Source organism: Maylandia zebra, linkage group LG1, assembly GCF_041146795.1.
Source record: "Maylandia zebra isolate NMK-2024a linkage group LG1, Mzebra_GT3a, whole genome shotgun sequence".
Classification (NCBI taxonomy): Eukaryota; Metazoa; Chordata; class Actinopteri; order Cichliformes; family Cichlidae; genus Maylandia; species Maylandia zebra.
The window spans coordinates 43,234,817-43,258,770 of NC_135167.1; the positions used below are offsets into that span (position 1 = coordinate 43,234,817).

General features: G+C 40.2%; 1 protein-coding gene across 5 annotated transcripts in view; it reads left to right on the forward strand.

The window, feature by feature from the left end:
• Positions 1-23,954, forward strand: part of LOC101468455 (multiple epidermal growth factor-like domains protein 11) — a 267,137-nt gene that overhangs the window by 103,972 nt on the left and 139,211 nt on the right. For all 5 annotated transcript variants that reach the window (XR_013099674.1, XM_076887043.1, XM_004568657.5 and 2 more), the window contains exon 6: positions 2,037-2,129. Coding sequence is in view for 4 of the 5 variants with exons in the window: in XM_076887043.1 (XP_076743158.1) it covers positions 2,037-2,129 (93 nt within the window). In the remaining variant the exon portion in view is untranslated. The remainder of the gene's footprint in view (positions 1-2,036; positions 2,130-23,954) is intronic.

The following is a 23,954-nucleotide window of genomic DNA, read 5'->3' on the forward strand; positions in this document are numbered from 1 at the left end:
AATTAGTGCTGTCAGCGTTAATCTCGTTAAAATGGCGTTAACACCGTAACCACATTAACGCAGCAGCACTAGTTTAAATAAAAAAAAAAACATTAATCACTTCAGTTTTTACAGCAAAACATTGAGAATAATTTTATTATGTAGCGATATTTTTTTACCGTTAACTCAGTTTCCCTGGGTTTGTGTTATGAATAAATCTTATTTTTTGGTACCAGTACTGGTTTTATTGTGTTGTATTCATCCGTGACGCAGGAAAGACGGGTGGACTTCCTGGTGGAGCTTGCAAGAGAGTTGGCTCACTCTCATGTAGCTGGGAAAAGGGCAAGAAAAGAACAGTTGCTTTGGACACAACCCTCCACACCTAGTCCTGGAAAAAGAGCCATGTGTCAGGTCAAACTCAAATGCAAGAACAATCATGCCACTGTGCGATGTGTTCACTGCAACAGATACACATGTGGTAAATGCAGACTACAGATACCATGGCAGTGCCAGGATTGTGAGTGATTGCTGAAAATGTTGAAATGTACTCACTCACTTTTTATTATTATTTGTAAAAATGTGTACAAATGGTTGGGGTTTTTGTACTGTTTTTATCAATAAAGGACATACACCCATGTGTGTTGATTTCTCCCTAAGAAGACAAACTGAAACACAAGTTTCCTTGTGGCTCAGGAAACTAAACACTCCAAGTTGGTGACTTTTGGAGATTTATTTTCCTGGATGATTGAGAATGCATCAAGACGAACACAAAAGGAAGTTCACCGCTTTTAGCAGCCCCCCCCAGACAAACAAAGAGGCAGTTGGCAGTTAGAAATCAGCAATCGTTCACACACCCCCACTCCCCTCCAGAATTCTCAGGTAACAACCTAATTTACATATGAATTGATGACTAGCCAATTTAGCTTCCACTTGGCTGAAGCTAAAGCCTAGTTAAAAGGTAGAAAAGCCAAATGGCTGCTCTCTGGGACTCTAGAAAAGGACGGTCCGTGAAAATGTTGGCGAACATAAACCGGCCCATGGCACAAAAAAGGTTGGGGGCTGCTGCTATATAGCACTGTTACTGTGTCTATTGAAATAAAAATAAATAATAAAGTATGAAGAACATATTTAATCTTTTAACAAATGCATGAAAATATTGAAAAATCTGTGATTTATGATTATTTTAATTTGCGTACTTCTTCTAACTCAATAGAATTTCATGCATTAAGAGACGTAGCTGGCCCTGTCTAACAATTGTATGGTAAGATTCCCAGGAGCTTGAGGCAATAGCAGCACTACTAACTGTGTTTACACGTCCGTTACAGTAGATGCTACAAGTAAATGAACACACAGTGTCAAAAAATCTTCAGTAGTAATTATTGTGTCTTCATTGCACTAAGGGATTGTGTAATCAACTGTTGAGTGCTAGTGTATACACTAATCAGGCATAATATTATGGCATCGGTTAGTAGGAACATATTAAAGTATATCCCTAATATGCATTCCTAAGATACAATATGAGGTAAAAAACAACAAAAGTTAAAAGAAAGTCTCCAATAAAATAAATATTAAAGACTCACCACGTATTACCAGCAGTTAGTGTATATGTCTTCACACCTGAGAGTGTATCTGAGTTCTACAGGTGTTTGCACTGTCAGCATTGTATATCCGGTTGTTAAAAGTGATCTGCGTTTTGTTGTTGCTTCCATTGTTTTTCCACAAAAATATGCATTATGAGATGAACATTACCATCTGCTGGAGGGCAGAAGAGAAGAAGAATCAGATTAAGACATTATTCTCCAAACAGACTTTTCAGTAGAAAATTTCCAAGCCAGACTTTGTGCTAAGCTGGAGTGGATAGTTTCAGACTTGCACTAAAGACTGTAACATTGAAAGATATTAACATGAATTAAATAAGCTGAGGGAACGGGGATTATGATTTAAATGACAAATGGACTTGATGTAAGGTTTTATGACTCAAAGAAAGAACTTGATAACTTCTTATGTGTTATAGTCGCTTGTTTGACATTTGTTTCAATGTTGTTCTTTCTTCTCAGCACTGTGCACAGAAGAGTGTGCCCATGGACGATGTGTCTCTCCTGATACTTGCCAATGTGAGCCAGGATGGGGAGGACTGGACTGCTCCAGTGGTGAGTACTCAGCAGACAAACAGACAGTAAATGGAAACATTACTACAAAGCATTGCATTACAAGCGTAATGTAGCATAATGTAGCTTTGAATAACAGTAACAACAGTAACAACAGTACCGCAGTCGATAAAAATAAAATTGGCCTCATCCTTTTCTATTTTTGTCTACTTTTCTAACCTGTTTGGTTTTGTAATATTTGAACATAACAGTTCATAGCATTTCTTAGTATAACTTACCATTACATGGCTTTGCATAACATAACACAACATTGTATAACTGTAGAACATTTAGAGACAAACTATCCGAATTTCAGGAGCAGGACCACTCCTCCAAACACGCGCCCTCCTGTTCTCATCTATATGACCCCCAGTTCTCAGTTACTTCACTTTTCACTGACAGACTGACAGAATTTGTAATCCTGATGTGTAAATAACTAGTGGTGACACAGAACGTTAATAGCAAAATGATCAAACACTTCATGAAGACCAACCAGTCATGTTTTTTAATGTTAATGATTTTATTTATATTTATATCTGTATGTTAAAGCAGAAGCTGCTGTAGCACAAGCTTCCATTGCTAGTTGTATTTGTTGATTTGCTGAACAGCATAAAAACATGTGAAAGGAGTGTTTTTTCTGGTATACGGACCAATATAATTTCTGAGCAGTAGCTTGGTACAAGGCTAAGGGATCGGAAATTAGTAACATAATTTAAAACAGCTTATAAAAACAGGTGATGTGTATTAAAACCTTTTAAATATATATATTCCATTATACCAGGAAAACATATATTTAAAAAAAATCATTGCTTCTAACAATTTTGAAACCTTTAAAAACATTAGATTTTGATCTGTGGCTATTACTTGTTTTCCTGCAATAATCCAGCCTAAAACATGAGCAGCATTTAACTATTAGTGACACAGCATAAAATTACAGATTGGCAATGTGTTTAAAGGGACAGCTGGCATTAACCTTATGTCACGAGAGGGCAGAGGTCAATCCCTGTTGATTGTGCAAATCAATACATTTTGTTTCGTTTACCTTTAGCTTCATACAAATGCAATATGTAGGAAAATAGAAACACATGCAACATGAATGCAAATACATAACACTGAAATAAGACAAAAAGCTCAAATTCACAAGCTGCTGTCCCGTGCATTTAGCCAGAGGTAAAGAGTGAAGTGGACATTGTTGACAGGTGTGTCTAATATACGATGCTGGGCTGCATGTTCAGCTGTGCTGGGATTTTTGTCTTTACGCGCTCATTATGGAGAGAAAAACTTTTTATCCATGTCTGGCTGACAAAGTTTAACCATTACATGAGACACAAACAGCTAAAATATGCTTTGGCTTTGAAAAAGCTACTCAGAGCTCATCAGTAAAAAAGCATGTAAATGTAATGTGTCAGAGGCATTGTCTGTTTCCATGACAACAAATGGAGGCCTGTTCCATAATGCAATGCAGACAGAAGAGCTCACAAAGAAACCTCATCGTTGGCGTCAGTGTTTTATGGACTTTGCCTAACTTCCAACAACCTTGTGGAGCGAGAGAAGTGAGGTTACTTAAAGCCTTATAATCACAGGCCGTTTCCTGTAGGTGACTGAAATCCTTCTGTCAGCTGTATCATGCACAGCAGAACAGAGAGACAAAAACACCTTTTTTAATCTAGAAGTTATACCAGAGATATAATAATAATGATAATAATGGATTTATATAGCGCTTTTCAAGGCACCCAAAGCGCTTTACAATGCCACTATTCATTCACTCTCACATTCACACACTGGTGGAGGCAGCTACAGTTGTAGCCACAGCTGCCCTGGGGCAGACTGACAGAAGCGAGGCTGCCATATCGCGCCATCGGCCCCTCTGGCCAACACCAGTAGGCAAGTCGGGTAAAGTGTCTTGCCCAAGGACACAACGACCAGGACAGAGAGCCCAGGGATCGAACCGGCGACCTTCCGGTTACAGATGCGATTCCCTAACCCCCTGAGCCACGGTCGCCCATATGATAAGAGAGCCACATTGCATCAAGGAATTCTGAATTTAAACCATTAAGCTCAATGGTCAAGCTCAAGAAAGACCCTAAGGCGAGCTGGCCTTAGGGTCTTTCTTTTGGTCCCCAAACATGAGAATCATCTTCATACCCTCAGAATTATGGAATCTCTCTGGGATTCCTCTGAGAAGATAGAAGGAACCAAAATCACAGAAGAACTCTGTAAAGTCCTTCAAGATGCTGGAACATCCTAAAGTTGAACCAAAAGTTTATTTTAAAAATGTGCAAACACAGAAAAAGAGCAAGATGCGGACAGCCAGGCTCCAATTTCATTCTCAAACTTCTTGCAAAGCTAACATTTCAACCCTCTGTCTTTCCTGTCTGTACAGTAACATTGCAGGCATTTTCACATTTTCAGACATTATGGAAAGAAATGGTTTTAAAACATTTTTACAACAAATTTTACACATTATGAGATTATGAGCAAAGTCTAGACATACATGTAGAATAATTGTCATGGTCCTGGGTCTGATAATTATTAATATTGTGCAATATTGTGGCACCCTGCTTTCCGTGTTCATTTATTTCCTGTTTTACTTTGACAGTCCCGCGTCCTGTGTTACTGTATTCTGTTTTGACAGGGAGGAACTGTCTCATGTGGGTGATCAGCTGTGTTCACTCCTGTTCCTTATTTCCTCGTTACCCTCCTGTGTATTTAGTCCTCTGTCTTCCTCCTTCTGTTGTTGGTTCATCTGTGTTTCTTCCCTTGTGTTTCCAATTTTCAGGTTTCTAGTTTCATACAATATTTAGTTTTCCCAGTATAGGTTTCGTTAGCTTCATCCTAGTCATTCTGTGCTTTTTGTTTGTACTTTGATTCAGCCAAATAAAAGGCTCGCTTTCTGTTCATCACCTCACTCTGCCTCCATCGTCTGCTTTTGGGTCTACCTTCTCCTCACTCCACGCCGTCTGCCTCTGCAAAAATAAAAGTAAAAGCCCTTTTGCACTAGTACCTACTCGGTTCGGGTCGAGTCTGCTCGACTTGGTTTTTAGGGTTTTCCATTAGGTGGTAGTACCTGGTACCAAGTACTGTGTTAGTACTTTCTCTGCTGGGGTTCCAAGCAATCTGAGTTGATCCAAAAATGTGACGTCAACAGGCTGCATCGTGCTGATTGGTTGACTTGACAAAAGTCAACACTGCCATTTTTGAAACCCGACGACGAGGGAAATGGCTGCACCAAAACCCACAGCATGGTCCAGCTATTAGGTGCAGACTCGTACCATGGTGGGGGTGTTTGTATATTGCCTCCATGTCCTGTCTCTTCACAGAACTTTCGGCCGTGTTGCTGTCACGACTCCGGGCACATTGAGGTGGTACGCCATTGTAATGGAAAACAACAGAAACCGAGTCAATTCAAGTCAAGTCACGAGGCAGAAGTCTTCTGGTGTTTACTATTTTAGCCTTCATGTATCTTTTGCATAGTTCTTAACAAAGGCTATGAGTAAACGGATGCAACTGTGTCACATCTGGAAAATAATTCTCGGTACACAGAAGTAATCTCTGTTGATTGAAATGATATACTTCTGAACCTGCCTACGCAGCAGTTTGCTTCTCATGTGCCTGATTCTATAAAGAATCTTTATCATCTTAAATTTCTTCTTTGCAGCATTTTCTTTCTTTTTATCTGATCCTTTTTGCACATGATAATCTTTGTCATTATAATCACAATCCCTGCATTACATGATAATTTTCATCAGACTTTTTCCTTATCTGTCGTTAATTTCTTCTCTTTTAACTGCTTCTGAAGCTTCTCCCAGAGTCCCCTGTTCTGTCTTTGCTTTCTCTCGTCCTGCTCCTTCTCTCACTGCTTCAGCCATGCTTTGTCTGAGCTGTTTATGCTGCCTGGCAGAACAACAAAGTTCTTCACCTGGACAGGGCTCTAGAAAGGGAAGGTGGCTGAGGCTCACACATTGCTACATAAACTAATCTGATTAGCTGCAGAGGAAGACTTAACACAGGCTTTCTTTTTCATTGTTCAGTGTTTTTAGTCACTTGAAGTTTGACTTACTTGTTAGTCACAACTTGTGTTCGACAAACATAAGACGCATTTTCTAACACAACAAACATGTACATCACAGTCACATGGAAAGTATGTCTGCATACAATATTATATTTAGTATATTTAGTAGTTCAGAGCAAAACGTGTGTAATAGATTTTGACAAGAGAAATATTTTCAACATGAAATGCTATAAAACCCTGTAAGTCAAAGTTTTTGCAAAGAAAGCGCCCCCTCTTGGTGACACTAGGCCATTGCATGAAACGTGTTCATGATGGAAAGTACCTCGACTTAGAAGCAGGAAAGGGAACTGCCAGTAACTAACTGGCACCTGGCTGGGGACAGCAAGTCTAAGCATGTGTTTCAGTAAAAGCAGCTGTTGATCAAAATTACTTTAAAATGAGAAAGAGGGGGTTACAGTATAGCTCACCCATTTAAAGAAGCATGTTCAGATTACACACAGAGCAACATTATTTTATTTAATTTACATCACGTTTTCTGGTTGCTGTACTCACAAACAAAACTGTATAACACTGACGGTCTTTAGGACCTTTGGGTTAAAAAATGGGTTATACAGTGTTCAGATCATTCTGCTTACAGGGATTACCTACATACACTGAGCCCTTTATTTAAAATGTTGCTCACTTGACCACAATATATCTGACATAATATAAGGAAAATACATTCTCTTTTAAATTTAAAGCAAATGAATCTCATTTTATTTAACAAACTGAAGGTTGAAGTGATATTCAAGGTCACAAAGTAGATTTTGTTTATCTGCCTCTGTTATATGAGTTCTCGTGACCGAATCATTGTTCAGCACTTTCCCAGTGAATCGGTTTGTAACATATGAAGTGAAATTGTGTCAATTCTACTGATTTGGATTAGATTAAGTGAAGTGGCTGGGTGATATTTAAGCCTTTAAATTCATTCATGTTGCTGGTGCATCATACAGGACACTGCTGAGCCATTCTGTATTAGAAAGTAATATGATTTGAAACAGCGTAGGACAAAAGTGACCACAGGATTCTTTTCTTTGTGCAAATTGTGTATAAGCATGTAGAAAACAAACACATTGCTCATTAGGACGAGCTCGACATCCCGATAGGAGAGACGCTTCTGTCTCACGGTGCAGCATCTTTACAGCAAATTACATCCTTCCACAGGTAATGAGAAAATGACAAATTGTACGACGAGGATGTGTGGAGGCAGAATTTTCACGCTGAGCTGTTTTAATCTAACACGGGAGAAAAATGTACTCCCCGATGTTCAGATTCACCTGTCGTACAGCCACGTTATCCACAAAGCAAGGTGTGATGCTGCTCTGTGCAGAGCTTTGCTTTAACACTAAAATATACAAGAGGGAGGAAAAGGAGAGGGAGGAGATGCATAGATGAGTGCAGGAACAAAGAGACAGGTCGAGAGATGTTACAGACAGCCAAACTTCCAGAGAGAACCAGACACATTAAATTGAGTTTGACTTTCCCTGTGTTTACTTCCACTCCCTTCCTTAAACAAGGACACAAGTGGGCCATCAATTCTTCATCCTCCCTTTCCTTTAGCTTAAGTGGTAGCAGATTTACCTAACCCATGTCTTGGCTTGGCCTCAGTCCCTTGGCTCTTGCGCAGCAATAAAAACAGTAAAGAAAGGGGAATCTGGAGTACATCGAATAAGAAACGGGGGCTAAAGGGGCTGTGAGGCTCATTAGGTGCCAATAACCTCCTCATCACCCAAACAGCACATGTTAATAGCTAGGGGTTTATGCTGAACTGGGCAGCACCAGGGAGGGCAGTGTGAGAGTATGCAAACCTGGGGAGTGGAACCAAGTGGTTAAAATGAAACTGATATTGAGATGCAGTCGTTTCATTTCTACTTTAAACATGCAGTCGGCACAATTTTCTTTTTCCTCAGACTTATTTGAGTGTTTGAGAGATGTGCTCAGCAGAAGCTGAAAAATAGCTTCTACTTTTAGGTTCTGTTTTTATTGTTTTAACCCTTTAAAACTTTTTAAACTGTCAAAAGTTATTTTCTCTGAAACAAACCGTCTGCCACTTTCAGCTAAATCAAATTTTGTGTACAATTATAATTGGACACTTTTGCCAAATGCTCGGTTTTCCTTTTTAAATTTTGCCATCTTTAAATAATACAGACTTTGATTTAGTTCAGTTTTATTTGGCTTGACGGGCGGTGTCCTGCAGGTTTTAGATCTCACCCTGGGTCAGCACACCTGAATCACATGATTAGTTCGTTACCAGGCCTCTGGAGAACTTCAAGACATGTTGAGGAGCTAATTTAGCCATTTAAATCAGCTGTGTTGGATCAAGGACACGTCTAAAACCTGCAGGACACCGGCCCTCGAGGCCTGGAGTTGCTCACCCCTGATTTATACAGTACCAAATCACTGAGCATCACATACGGTGACACCAGCAATGTAGGAAATCACACATCCTTAGTAATCGCACATTTTACAGCACAGCATAAATACATTGATACATCTATCGGAAACGTTACTGGAATAACTTTTGTAATTGGTTTTGCTTCAATGAGATTTTACTCAATGATTCCCAGTTTATCATCCTTTTCAGAAACCTCAGATCAGAGCAAACTTGTAGATGCTGTGTCCATTTAATACGGTGCCTCACCAAACCACGAAAAGTACATGCAGGCAGAAGTCGCAGTAAGTTTCAGTCTGCAGTCAGAACAGAGGGAGATAATTTATTTCAGGCCAACGTGAAAATAATCACGGGAAAATGTTTAAACTGACATAACTAACAAAATTACAGGTAAATACATATTACCTGCCTAACGTAATAATTTCTGGTAATTAAGGACCCTGTAATGTACTTCATACTTGCTCACTAGTAACTTCTTGGCTGTTATACTGAGTTGACAGTGCCCTGCTGGCACTGCAGCTTCTGCTTTGCCTCTGGACAGTGTGACATCGAGTTGACCCACTTACTGTTGTTTTCTTGTCAAATCTGTACATCACTTTTAAAAATAGCAAATAGGGAACCTGTTAATCCTGTTGTGTGTGATGTGTTTTACCTAACGAGTTTTTGCTTTACTTCTGGTGTCTCGCCCTCGTTTTTCACCAAGAAATATTCCTGTAAAAGGACAAATTGGTCTGGTGAGGTTTGCTGAGATGACATGTGGCTCTCAGTGGCCAGCGTGGTCACATGTCACCTCACTACTGTGCCCAGACATGCTAGACATAAAACCCAGACACACACACACACACACACACACACACACACACACACACACACACACACACACACACACACACACACACACACACACACACACACACACACACACACACAGTGAAAGAAAATCTGGGGTAGACAATCTCACACTCAATCATATAACTGCCCACAGTGATACATTGTCTCTTTGCAGGCCAAGTCTCTGTAAGAACCAAGTTTCGCACAATTCTTCCTGCTGGCTTCCGTGTTTGAGAAAGCTTATCAAGGTGTGCAACATCGTAATGCAGCCTGCACTTTCCCACAGCTGCTGCTCTCCATTTTCACTCTTTTGTTTGCCTCTTGTGTGCCTTTCTTCTTATCTCCCGGTGCCACTCTTCAGCTCAGCTGCACAAAATCCATACGGATTCACTGCAGTGCAACTCTGCCTCAGCTTCTGGTTTTGATTTCTGCTCGCCTCTGTTTGTTCCCAGCCAGTCAGCAACTCTCTACAAGCCTTTTTGCCACAGATTATTTATGTTCATGCTTTTTAAGTTTTTGGTTCTGTTTTCTGTGTTTTCTGAATCAGGTTCAGGTTATGCTATTTTACTTTTAGTTAGAGGTTTACAATATCCATCTTTTACTGTAAATGCAGGCATTTGCAACATTGTATACATATGTGTATATATATACATATATCACATTGTTTTACACTTTTGTACAGTGAGTGCAGTGCAGCCTCGCTGACAAACCTTTCCAGCAATCAGTGTTTAGTGTTCACACCATGTGTTAGTATTAAAAATCTAACACTTTGTTCTTACTTCTGAAAAATATTTTGAAAGGCCTTGAATGATTAGTGATTCATTCATTCATGCTATGTAAGCTCCCCTGTCAGCAGCCGGCACACTGCTGAAAGCTGCAGGCTTTGAGCTGTTAAAAAGTAAACCGCGGTGGTATAGTTTCTAAAGGCCAGAGACAATATCCTGTTGTTAATATAATGCTGGATACAAATCTTACTAAGCTGGACTAAAATGTTGTCTTAAATAATCCTCCTTGTTAATTTTCTCATTTCTGTTCCCTGTAAAGTTGGTTTTGTTAGAATAACAAATTTGCATTATCTAGATGCTTTGGCCCATTTCTCAGTCCCATAATCCAGTGCAGCTGCAGACTGGCAGGTTAATGTCCAAGAACACCTTTTCACCTCAGACATTAGTAGATGGTCTCATGAAAAATTCAGCCATGCTTGAAAAAGAATTAGCTTCGAAGAACATTGAAGTGTTTGTGTCTTTTCACTTAAGACATGCTGCAATTAATCTTTCCCTTTAACACAGATGCTACGTAGAGTTTGGGAGAAACAATTAACGTGCACTAAAAAAGTAATGTTGAAAGACATAAATATTAGAAGGGTGATAACTGAACTAGTAGATATCATAAAACTGAGGCGACTACTAATAAATCCAGGGCAGAAATATGGGCATTTTACACTTAAATATTACAGTGTTGGCATATTCGAGGTGCATTTTACAGATGAGATTTTGGATATTAATTTATATCGCTCCATAAATAAGGAAATACTGTCATCAATCTCAACATCTCCACAAAAAGTAGGAGCCCAAGCACTCGTTGCTTTCATGAAATGTGTGCAAAGATTGTAATTGTGTTCTAACAGCTGTGCATATATCAGGAGAGGAAAGGAAACACCACCACATTTCAGTTGGGTTGAGACCTGGACTTTGACTGGGTCATGGTGTCTTGATTTTTCTGTTGTGGATTTGATGGTGTTCTTGGGATCATTGTCCTATTGCATAACTAGGAGTGTGATTGCTATTCGTGCTGTTGGTATTACTGCATCTGCACCTTCTTGTTCAGTGATAGATTTCTTACCAGTTTTGGGTTTGAACAAGTGAATTCAAGTCAGCTTAACTGTTGGAGCAAATCCAAGATCTGCCTTTTGTTCTGCATCAGAGAGACATAGTATGTCCTTGGCTTTCTTCTCAGAAAACATCGACAAGGTTAATTTTTAACAACGGTTTACACAACACCTCCTGGTGTATAACTCAGTACAAAAATACCAATTTCAGTTTTGGTTTTATTTCAGTCACTTTATCCTTGATCTGCTTCAAACGTCGTTATCCCACATACACATATAGTAGGCTGTGTTATGGACATCACAGCTACGGAGGTAAAGTCTTATCTGCTTTGTCTTTCAGCTGAAGGTACAGATTTCAAGTTTCCTTGATTCGTCTTGTTACGTTTCACTGAGACACACCTTCTCATGTTTTTTCTTTATTTTTACTACCTTCTACATTATAGGTACAAACAGAAGACATCAAATATATGAAACAAGATAAATGGAATTACGTAGCAAAGAGAAAACTGATGTTTTATATTTTAGATTCCTCAAAGTAGCCGCCCTTTGCTTTGCTGACAGTGCTGCAAACTGAGTTCCAGTAGCAGACACATCTGCATCAACTGTTCAGAGCAAGCTGTGTGAATCAGACCTTTATGGTCAAATAGCTGTTAGGCGTGAGCAGCACGGTGGTGCAGTGATTAGCACTTATGCCTCACAACAAGAAGGTCGTGAGTTTGATTCCACTACCTGGCTGGGGTTTTTCTGAGTTTGCATGTTCTCCCCCACAGTCCAAAGACATGCAGTTAGTGGGGTTAGGTTAATTGGTCATTCTAAATTGCCCATAGGTGTGAATCTTAGTGTGAGCGCGAACGGTTGCCTGTCTCTATGCGACAGACTGCCGACCTGCCCAGGGTGTACGCGGTCTCTATGATAGCTGGGATAAGACATGTTTTGAGTTATTTCACACTTCTTTGTTTACTTCATAATTCCATATGTGCTCATTCGTAGTTGTGATGCCTTCACTGAGAATCTACAATGTAAATAGTCACGAAAACAAAGGAAAACCATTAAATGAGAAGGTGTGTCCAAACTTTTGACTGGTACTTTTTCCACAAGTCTGAAAGAAGACATGCCATGGAAGCAAAATTAGCCAGTAAATGAAAATAACAAAGTATTTGCATTTATTGTCTTCCCTTTGTAACGTATTTGCCTTCAAACCCGCAGTGAGAACCTTTCTACTTTTATGATCTCAGTATCCTTCTATTGCATGATGCTTTTTTGTTTGTTTCTTTCTGTCTCTTTGTTTTAATCTATGCCCACTGAATTGTGAATGCCACACACTTCCCCAGCATCATGTATACGAGTCTGTCAGCTTCGCTCTGTCTGGCAGTAGATGATTCTGAACTCCCACTGCTCTTCATTAGCATCAAGTTCATTAGGCTGCTAATAACTGTTGCCCATGTTGGAGGAGGTGATACTGTGAGGTCAGCAGCCATTAGCCAGTGGGTCTTCTGGGTTTTGTCCTGCTTTGAACTTCATTCAGGAGAAAACTGGCCTTTTATAATAAAGCGTATCAGCAAGTCATTAAGTGCAGCTTTGCAGGGATGATGTGATGAGTTCCTATGGAAAGGCATGGAGGAACTGTATGAAAAACTGTGGTTAGGAAGGGAGAGAGAGGATCATACATATTTAGAATATCAAACAAGTGTTAGCATAATGTATGGGTGGCTGAGGTGAACTCATACTGGAGGTCTGTGTGTCTTAAAAATATGGTTGTTAATTTCATATAAATGTCCAGTGTCAAAGACTCATCACATCTCATTCAGTAACTGGATCATTTCTAACTTAAACAGTAAGGTATTTCCTCTGATGTCAAAACATAAACTACTACTTTAGATTTATTGTGTTACAGGCTGTAGAAACACAACGTCTGTTCTTTGCAGTAACCTGTGCTCTCTCCTACAAGTTTTCCTTTGTGTTTTTCCCTCGCTGTGCCTCGTGCTGTCTGTCTTGGTCAAAGACATTTGGTCTGACTTTATACTTGCTGTTTTATTGTGATGGTTAGCTTGTGTTCTCACCTTTATTCTTCCTCCTTCCTCATTAGTGCCTGTTAATGGATTTTGTAGTTAAATTTAATTTTATTTGGTGTTTACATGCTAGATTATAACTTGATTACCTTTGCAACATTTTACTCCATCCATGTCTCTTTTGTTGTTGTTAAGTGAAATTGTTGAGCAGTAGTTTTTAATATGGGGGTCCCAGTGCAGTCATGCTGATCGATATAGTCCATAGGTCCAAAAACTGAGAAAGTTCTGCTGTTCGTGTCATTTTCTGACCATATTCATGCAGTTAGGTTTATTTTGAATGACTGAAAGTCACCTTTTGATTGTTCAGAAGAAAAATGTGCAAATTGTCAACTTTGTTACATTATATATAATATTATCAGGTGATATAAGTTCAAATGAAGTAACAATTTACTCGTATACCACACGGGAGTCTTCACTTCTTTTGTGTGTGTTGTAAATAATCTGGTTATGCATGCATTGCGCAGACTCTAGGACACACTGTTGTCCTTGTTGCACGAGTGTGTGTAGCTACACCTCCTCTTCATGATCCTGGACTTCATTTAGTTGGAAGTGATAATGCACGCAGTCTAAAGGGACACTGGTTGTCCTGCTCAACAGGAACACAGCTTTAAACACAAATCCACACAATGCTGACAAATGAACTTGCCCCACTGCCAACTCCAATTAATAGCTTCAGCTGCATCAGCATGCCCCTTGTGTTTGGTCAAAATTAATTTACCAACAAACTTTTTAATCAAATTTCACCACAAACCCCGAGGGGCGATCGGCTCTGTGCATTCACTGTTTGGTGCTGCAGTGTTAGTCTCTTGCAGTGGGGAGCAGTGATTCAGCTCGAAGCAATGAAGCATGGCTTTTTTCCACGCTTGTTGCAAGTGTAAGAAAAATGATCCTTCAGCATTTCCTGTTAAATTACAGGGAACAACACAATCAAAGCCACAGTCCCCTAAAAAGCACAGTTTTCAAATGTCACTGAAAGCTTTTTGTGTGTGTTAAATACTGATATTCAGGAGACATTAACAGGCCCCTGGAAACTCGGGCTCTCTCTGTGCTCATAGTGTTTGAATATCAAAGCACTGCACTCATGGTAACTTTCAGTAGTTGGTCATATATGTCTGCAGTATTTATACAATTTGAAAGAGGTTTTGAATAAATGACCACAATTGCACTTAAGCATCTCCAGAGGTCTTATCTTAATTTTTTTATAATAATTCAGAAAGGAGTCTAAAGTTCATTTTGCACTTTAAAGATAATGGTCTGCGATCTCGCTGTGCTCTAAAGGAAAGCAGAATTTAAAATAAGACCATTTTTGTCAAGGCTATTTCCCCAAACAGACAAAACTGAGCTCAATTTAACATCAAAATGAAACCTTTTTTACTTCTTAAATTCAGCAGACGCTGAGAAACAGCCTTCCTTTCACCTCATCTTTTTTCCAATTTAAGATCTTTAATGGTTTTTTCCATTCTCATCATATTTATCTTTTTTCTTGAGATAACAGGGAGATTATAAATGAACCTACACAATATCAGAAATTTGTCTCAGTGATGAAATTCAAGTGTCAACTATTCTTTCTGTTCTCAGAGTTTTCTTTCCTTGAAGATCTAAGTCAAAGTATAAATTGGAACACCAGTTTGAATTTTATTCCTATTTATTTTAAATAAACAAAATTGATTCTTTTAAATGGATCATGGAAAGGATTTTGTGCATTGTGAGCTTTTTGTTTCATTAATCGTCAAATACTTTCCCGTCTTGAAGCATACTCAGTCATGCAGGTAAGGAAATCCCCTTTACACTGAAATCGCAGAATCAACTTTGTGGGGAAAACACTTTCTCACGTAAATACTTTACACAAGGTTCTTCTTTCAGTTGGTTCCTTTAGGGTAGGGGTGTCCCACTACAGTCCTCGAGAGCTACTGTCCTGCAGCTTTTAGATGCGTCCCTACTCCAATTGTCATGATCCGGAGTCTGTGACTCCGTGTTTATGTTATTCTTATTCTGTGGTCATTTTGGGGTTCTTGTACGTTCACGTTTCATGTTCCTATGTTCTGTGTTCTCCAGCTTGTGTGAAGTTTGTGTGTTGTGTCATTGCGTGTATGTGTTTCCTGTTTTATTGTGAAGGTCTCTGTCTGATGTCAGTGTGTTCTGTTTATGTTCCCCCTGCCTCGTCAGCTGTGATGTCTTCCAGGTGTGTTCCCCTCCTGCTTCCCATCCCCTGATTCCTGGCGTGTGTATTTATAGTGTGTGTCACCTCGTCCTCGTGGCTTCTTCGTCTGTGTTGTTTCCCCTCGGTCTCCCCGTGTGTATTTCCTCCCTGCATCTTCGTTTCTGGTTTGTTTTGTTAGTTTTACCCAGTTTAGATTCTAGTTTTATGTTCCCAGTGCCATTGTTGTTTGTATTTCCTTTTGTTTAATAAATACTCACCTGCACCTGAGCTGCCGCATTTTGGGTCCTAATATATTCCACACGTCTGCCACACCGGACGTGACACCAATAAAGCTGAATCTAATGGTTGGATGACCTCGTCAGCATGCCATCAAGTTTGGCAAAAGCCTGATAAGAAGCCATTCATTTGATTCAGGTGTGTTGGAACAAGGATGCATCTAAAAGCTGCAGGACGGTAGCCAGTGTTGGGAAGGTTACTTTTAACATGTATCCCACTACAGATTACAGATTACATGCCCCAAAATGTATTCTGTAATGTATTCCATTACGTTACTCAATGAGAGTAACATATTCTGAATACTTTGGATTACTTAATATATTATCATGCTGTTTACAACAACGTGAATGTACTATTGCTGTGATTTATTACTGTTACTGAAGGTCCGCGGCTCCGAACCGTAGTAAAGGGACCTCTGGCTAATATATCGGGTTCGTGTTGAGCTCGTAGCCGAAAACTAGCTTTACTTTGTTGTCTGGGTCAACTTTGCTAGCCAGAGACAGAGAGAGGCGTTGAAAGGTGTACAGTCGAGTCTTAATAGCTTACTTACAGCTGGGCTCGTCAGGCACTCTTCTTGGCTGAAGTGGTTATTATTATATTTACATGCTTCCAGCTCCCGTTTCTGCTCGATGACAGCTCGTACTTTTCCACTCCCCTTTTTCTCCCTCCTCGCGCTCACAGACACATAACGGGTATGGCAGTCCATTCTCCCTGCAGCACGGACTACACTGCCCATGATGCTACATTCTTTAGAGCTATGCCTGTAGCATTCTGCCTATTAGCTTAGCACAACAACAACAAAAAGGCGCTCTCTCACCCAGGAAACACACAGTCACAGAGAGAGCGCGCATCACCCTGTAACCATGGCAACCGTAACGCTGCCGCCTGGAACAACAGAACGTAGCTGTCAAACAAACCCAAACAGTCCTGACCCGCCACAATATGAAACAGGAAAGTACCGCAGTGTAATCCATTTATTTCAACAAAGTAACTGTATTCTAAATACCACATTTTTAAACTGTAACTGTAACAGAATACAGTTACTCATATTTTGTATTTTAAATACGTACCGCCGGTACATGTATTCCGTTACTCCCCAACACTGACGGTAGCTCTCGAGGACTGGAGTTGGACACCCCTGCTTTAGGGATTGCCACAGTGGATCACCTGTCTCCACGCCACACCAGCCCTTTGCATACCCTCCTTCACTACATCCATGAATGTTCTCTGTGGTCTTCCATTTTCCTCCTACTTTGCAGTTCCATAATCAGTATCCTTTGTCCAATTTAGCCACTATTCCACATCTACACATATCAAAACTATCTAGGCTCTCTAACGTTGTCTTCAAACCACTCAACTTGAGCTGGCCCTCTGATATCATTTCTAATTCTTGGGCCTATGTCTTTATGTCAGTGCCAACTTCTACAAATCATACATTACAGAGGTCGCACCACCATCTTGTAAACCTTCCCTTTGACTCTTGCTGCTATCATTCAGTGATAAATTCCCTTTCGCACTGTCTCCACTTGCTTTAACTCACCAGCACTCTCTTCTTTAACTCTCTTGTATTGTTGTTTTGGATGATTGACCACACATATTTAAATTAAGGTGACTTTATTACCGCTGTTGCACTTCTCTCCCTCTAATTCACTTTCATTCGTCTTCTCTCCAAAACATAAATCCACCTCTTCCTGCTCTTATTGCAGATCACAGTGTTGACTGCAAACATCATAGTCAAAGGAGACTACTGTCTGACCCCATCTGTCAGTCTGTCCATCAGCACTGAAAACAAGAAGGAGCTCAGAGAAGATCCCTGATGGAGCCCCATCTCCACCTTGAACCTCTCTGTCTTCATACACATCCTTTACCAGCCTCACGTGCTTCTCTGCTACTCTCAACCTCCTCATGCAGTACCACAGTTGCTCACTTGACATGCTATCATATGCTTTTCTGACCATCTCTATACTTCTCCATCAAAACGGACATCAATGCTTCTACTCTTATCAACTTTCAATCTTTGGAACAGGCTCAGGGAGAGGCAGCCATCTGCTACCACCATTAAGGGTTGATGGGAGGAAGACAAGATAAAGACACACTGTGGAGGAGAGCCTGGGATTAATAATAATAATAACTGGTGAATAAATGCAGAGTGGTGTATAAACACATAGTGAGTGAAAAACATAAAACAACATAAAAATTAATCAGTGCATCAAGGAAAGTCCGCAGTAGCCTATTGCAGCGTAATTATGGGAGAAATTGACTCAGTTTCTATAGCGCCAAATCACAACAACAGTCCCCCAGATGTACATTATATTGTAACATAAAGACCATGCAAAAATACAGTGAAAACAAAAACCCCAATTTTTTTGCTCTATGAACATGCACTTTGGTTACAGTGGGAATTAAAAATTCAGTTTCAGTAGGAAGATATGATACAAACCACTGCAGCACAGTACCTGTAATACCTACAGCATGTTCTAATCGCTCTAATAGGATATTATGGTCGACAGTATCGAACGCTGCACTGAGGTCTAGCAGGACAAGCACAGAGATGAGTCCACTGTCAGAGGCCATAAGAAGATCATTTGTAACCTTCACTAAAGCTGTTTCTGTGCTGTGATGAGCTCTGAAACCTGACTGAAACTCTTCAAATAAACCTCTGCAGATGATCTGTTAGCGGTTTGACAACTACTCTTTCAAGGATGTTTGATATTGCATTTATTTGATATGAAATTTTGATTTCTGTACAAGAACCAGTTCTTGATTCCCATCCCTACAGATTGATCATATTTAAGATTTAGCTCTTCTTTGAACAGACTGGAATCTCATAAACATGCTGATGAAAGGAAGTGATTATTAAAGGTAACTCAGAAGAGTCAGTCAGAGAGAAAGACTCTAAATAAATATCACTAGTACTGAAAGTTGCCGTACATAATGTAACATCTCTGAGACGGTTATGTGTAATTTTTTTCTCTAATTGTTAAAATTTATGGACCCATAACTAGTAAAAATTAAAGAATTTCTCTGTTTAACAGACCTCTGACTTTTTGTCAGCCTGGCTGTAGTGGTGAAGAGAAACCTGATGGCATATAGACTGATTCTTATATCACACTTTTTCACTCTCCCGGAGCACTCCGAGTGCTTAATACAACATGCATCATTCACCCATTCACACAAGCACTTTTTCTATGCTTAAGTGCTTTCTGTCTTACATTAACACATTCACATTCATATTCCATTGTCTGCAGTGGGGACAACTTAGTATCTCGCTCAAGGATGCAAGACTGGAGCAGTCAGGGATCAAACCACCAACCTTTCAGTTAGTAGGTGACCTGCTAATCTTCCGCTTCAGCCACTACCAAACCATGATGGAGTGGCATGAAGAATAGGAAGTTGTTGAGCAGTAGTTTTGAATAGAAGTTGAATGTTCTAGCTTTACGGAGCTAGAAATTATTCTTCCAGATTTAATGAAGAACCTCTAAATTACTGAGATGTGACACGGTTGATCTGATATCCTCGTGTTGGTGTTGTTCCCAGATCATCATACTAAATGTTGGTCCAGGATCAACATTGCAAGTGACCAATCAGAATGTTGTGACGTCATACTTTTGCGACTTCGGGAAAAACCGGCGTAAAACAAAAAACTGTACTTAAGCTGCGTGAAACCGCCTCTGTCTGCCGATCAACGGACACTGACCCTAACCCTAACCGTTTAATAAACAGTAAGCAGAATTGATATTGTCCTTGCAACATTGGAATTTCATAAATGCACGAATGGCTTGGCGCGCAAAGGAATAACGTCACAACAATGTGATTGGTCACTTGCAATGTTGAACCTGGAACAACATTTTCATGATGGTCTGGGAACAACACCAACACGAGGATATCAGATCATCCCAACACTTTAAGGTGCGCTTTTCAGAAAGACATCTACTGTAATGAAATACATTCACCACTGCTGTGTTATCGAGAAACACTGAGGTTTTCAGGAAGAAATTTCTATGCCATATTTAAGAACAAGATTCAGAGTGTGATTAAAGTGGTGGGTGGCCTCTACACATTTTGAGAGAGGCCCATTGAGTTTAAAATCTTACATGCTGTGTTGAGGCTGTCATTTTCAGCATCTATATGGATGTTAAAATCACCCACAGTAATCATGTTGTCTGAACTGAGTACCAAATCAGACGACAAGTTTGATAAATCATCAATTATTATTATTATCAATTATTATTTTATGAAATCTACATTTATCCTTAGCCAGCAGTTTCAGCTGGTTGCTTTGGCTCCTTGAAGACAATTCACTATGGTTGCTGGTGTCTCTAGCTTCACATTCTTCAAAACGGTATCAATATCCACTGAAGAAGCTTCTCGGATGAGAGGTGAAACGTCTTCAAGCAACTTAAAGAAGTCCAGACACTTTTCTTTGCAAGCTCCTTTGACTACGATGACCTGGATGACTGAGAACCTTCACAGACATCAATATCCAGTAGTTTTTCCTCGCTGGCTGTATCACTGAGTGGGGAAATGTCATTTGAAAATGTGAATGAGTACCAGGGACTTCTGTTTAGGACCATGTTTCCTCCTCATAGTCACCCAGCCAGCCTGTTTTCCCTGGTTGCTCGTTGCTTGACCATCTGCTGGAGGAGAGCTAGTGGTAACATCATTCACCCACACTGACTACAGGCTGGCTAGCTACAGGTTTTTTTAGGCTGCAGAGCTGGGTCTCCGTTTCACTAAGCTTGGTCTCCAAGTGTAGCTACAAACAAGCTACATTTCTTTCTAAAGTATTAGTAAATGTGGATGAAACCATGAGGCTTTCACTTGGCTATGAGCAGCCAAGTTGATGAACAGCATGTTTCTATTCTGTTTCTATTGGCTCTCACAGGCCTAGGGTCTTTTCTTCTCAAAGTTTTCATAGCACCCCCTAATTCATGGCAAAGGCATTCTGTCAATTTAAGGTTAAGGACTCTGTGTGGTCAAGTTCTTTCACACCAGACATGCTCATGTTTTTATGGACCTTTCTTTGTGCAGGGCGCATCCCCATACTGTTCCCACAAAGTTGGGAGCCTGAAATTGTCCAAAATGTTGTGGTATGCCGAAGCATTAAAAGTTCCTTTTACTGCTACTAAAACAGCACCACACCATAGCCCCCCCCCCCCCCTCCACCAAACTTTACACTTGGCACAATGCAGCCAGATAAGTACTGCTCTCCTGGCCGCTGCCAAACCCAGACTTATCTGTCAAACTGCCAGACGGAAAAGCGTGATTTGTCACTCTGGAGAACATGTCTCCACTGCTCTAGAGTTCGGTGGAGATGCACTTTACTTTGCGCTGCATCTTAGACTGTGGATTGCACCTGGTGATGTAAGGCTTGGATGCAGCAGCTCAGCCATGAAAACCAATGACATGAAGCTCTGTATGCTCTGTTCTTGAGCTAATCTGAAGGCTACATTAAGTTTGGAGGTTTGTAATCTCCAAAATCTCTGCGCACTATGTGCTTCTGCTGATCCTGCCCTATGATTTTATGTGGCCCACCACTTCATGGCTGAGTCGCTGTCATTCACTTTGAATAATACTGTTAACACTTGACTGTGGAATAATTAGTAGCTATGCTTGATTTTATGCAGCTGTGGCCATGATTGAAACGCTTGAATTCAATTATTATGCGAGTGAATACTTTTTGCAGTGTAGTGTAAGTGAGCACGTTTTTACTTCCTTCATCTTTCCTTTTTTGACTCGTGGAACATTATCATTGGAGAATCAGGTAGATTGTGTGACTTGCTCAGAGAGATAGATTGACATAACACGGACGCCACACTTTGAATGGCTGTTTTATAGTTTGATGATGTTTCTGTAGTTTGGTTTTTCATTGTTCAGAAATGTGAAGTTATTCCCTGTGTTTACAAAAGAAGTGTTTTGTTTTGCAGTCAGTGCTAACCTCTAATCGCTAATTTATGGTAGTACTTTGAGTAGTACTTTATCTACCTTTAAAATGTACAAAGATTTAACAGGATTTGAAGAAACGAAATGGACTTTTGCCTCATGCATGGAAAATGTAAGTGCTAAATGAGTCGTGAAATTTTCATTTTACTCTTTCCTGTTCTGATTTTATATTCTAGTGTGCATTTATTCGTTTAATCAAGGCATTTCTTTCTTAAACAGCAATTGCAGCTCATTATGCAAATGCATGAGCATTGTGTTAGTTCTCTATGACTTTGATATGTAAGCAACTGAAGTGAATAGTTGTTTTCTGAGTGGCTCTGTTAACAGATATGGAGAAAAAAGCCTCGATCAGCAAATAAATTTCAGGCTGCTGTTTTCCCATCAAATCCAGAGAGTCCTTTTCTCTCCCTCTCTGTATGGCATCAATCTTGTGTGTCTGAGAGTGAGGGGGGAAATGGACTCACATCTCACCTCAGAAACCTTTTGATTACCCATTTTCCTTCCAGTGCCACGTGAGCCCACGCGGGCCAAACCTCATGATAGACAACCCATTAAGGAATCTAACGACTTGGCTACTCACTGCTGGTTTCCTGCCTGCTCCCCTCTCCATATTCTCGGCATTTCTTCATCTCTCCCTCCCTCTCTCTTTCTTTCTTTCTTTCTCTCTTCGTCTGAACTCTGATTAATTTCCAAACAAACTTGTTTATCGTCCACTGCCACCTTTCAGCCAAAATGACCAGCATGATAGATCCTTTTCCTCTCCACATGACTGACTTCACTTTGACTTTGAAAATGGTTAGGAATTATTCATCGGCCGTCTTCCTCCATTTTACATTTCCTCAGAGGAGAAGAGCACAATCATAGCTGCACCATCCACTTCTCCAGCAGTCATTTTGCACTTCAGGACATCTTGACCTTTCTCAGTGGAGCTCATGGTATACAGGGGGGAGTCAGTATGACCTCAAAGTGAGTGGGGAAGTTGTCGTGTTGATTCCTAAAGGATTCCCCAAAGCTAGTTGATCTCTAGGATGCACTGTGACTCAGAGCGTACTCACAGTTTGGAAATAGAATTATCGTTTGTGGGGAATTTTTTTTCCAGGACTGTAAATAAAAGAAAAATGAAAAAAACAAAACAAACTAGGAACAATATGAACTGACAGAGCTTTACACAGTTATACTTTAAGAGTAGAGAAACGGCTGAGCAGCTATAAAGAGCTTTTGTAGTCCTAATGACTAATCAAAGCACTGTGCACTGCGAGCTACATTCACCCCTTGATGGAGTTCATTATATACACTTTATGTAGCTGAGCACAACACCTAATATACATGTGTTTGGACTTTGGAAAGAAACCAGAGCCTCAAATTTCCTTATAGACTCCATACACAAACCCAAATCTCGCTGTGCTTCAAGAAGATCTCTAATCATTTAATAAACAGACATAATGAATACTACTGTGGGGTTTATCTGTAATGATAATAGCACAGTACCTGCAATGACAATCATGGGCATTGGCCCCCAGTTACTGATGAAAGTACCTCATGGATGATGTTGGATGGTCTTATTGAACGTTTTCTGTTTCTGATAGTAACTTTGTGGTCGTCGGTTTGAGCCGTCTCTGCTATGACTGTTTGTGGGGTGAAGACGAGGAGATATATTCATCTTCTGTCTGTTGTAGCGTTCCAGGTGAGGGACGCTGATATAACAACTACACAATAACACTGTATTAGTCTGTTGCTCAACATTAAAACGATCATGTTGAGGCTTCAGAATGCAGAGTCAAAACTCAGTGGATGACGTCATGATTACAAACTCAATTTTTTTATACAGTCTATGGTTTTAACATCAAAATATACTTATACTTAAAGTTCCTAAAGTAAAAAGTACTTTTTATGCAGGATGGCCATTTTCAGAATCTGACACATTGTACTGAATCGTAATTATTGAGTAATTGTCGGGCTATAAGCCGCTACTTTTTGCACAAGCTTTGAACCCTGCGGCTTTTAGTCAGGTGCGGCTTTTCTATGGATTGTTCATGATTTTTGTCATATCGTAAGACGATTTGTTTTGTTTGTTCCGCTGTTGTACGGCACTACGTTGCCTGGCGGAAGGATCGGGGTTCAAGAGTGGTATGTTAGTCACATGTCCGTCCGCCAGGCAACGTAGTGCCGTACGAAGTAGCGCGAAAAACAAACTTCAAAGCAGCGCTACGCGTTCAGCGGGAGGCGTGGATGACGAGCGGCGATAAACTTGCGAAAAGCAAGTTATGCTCAACTCCA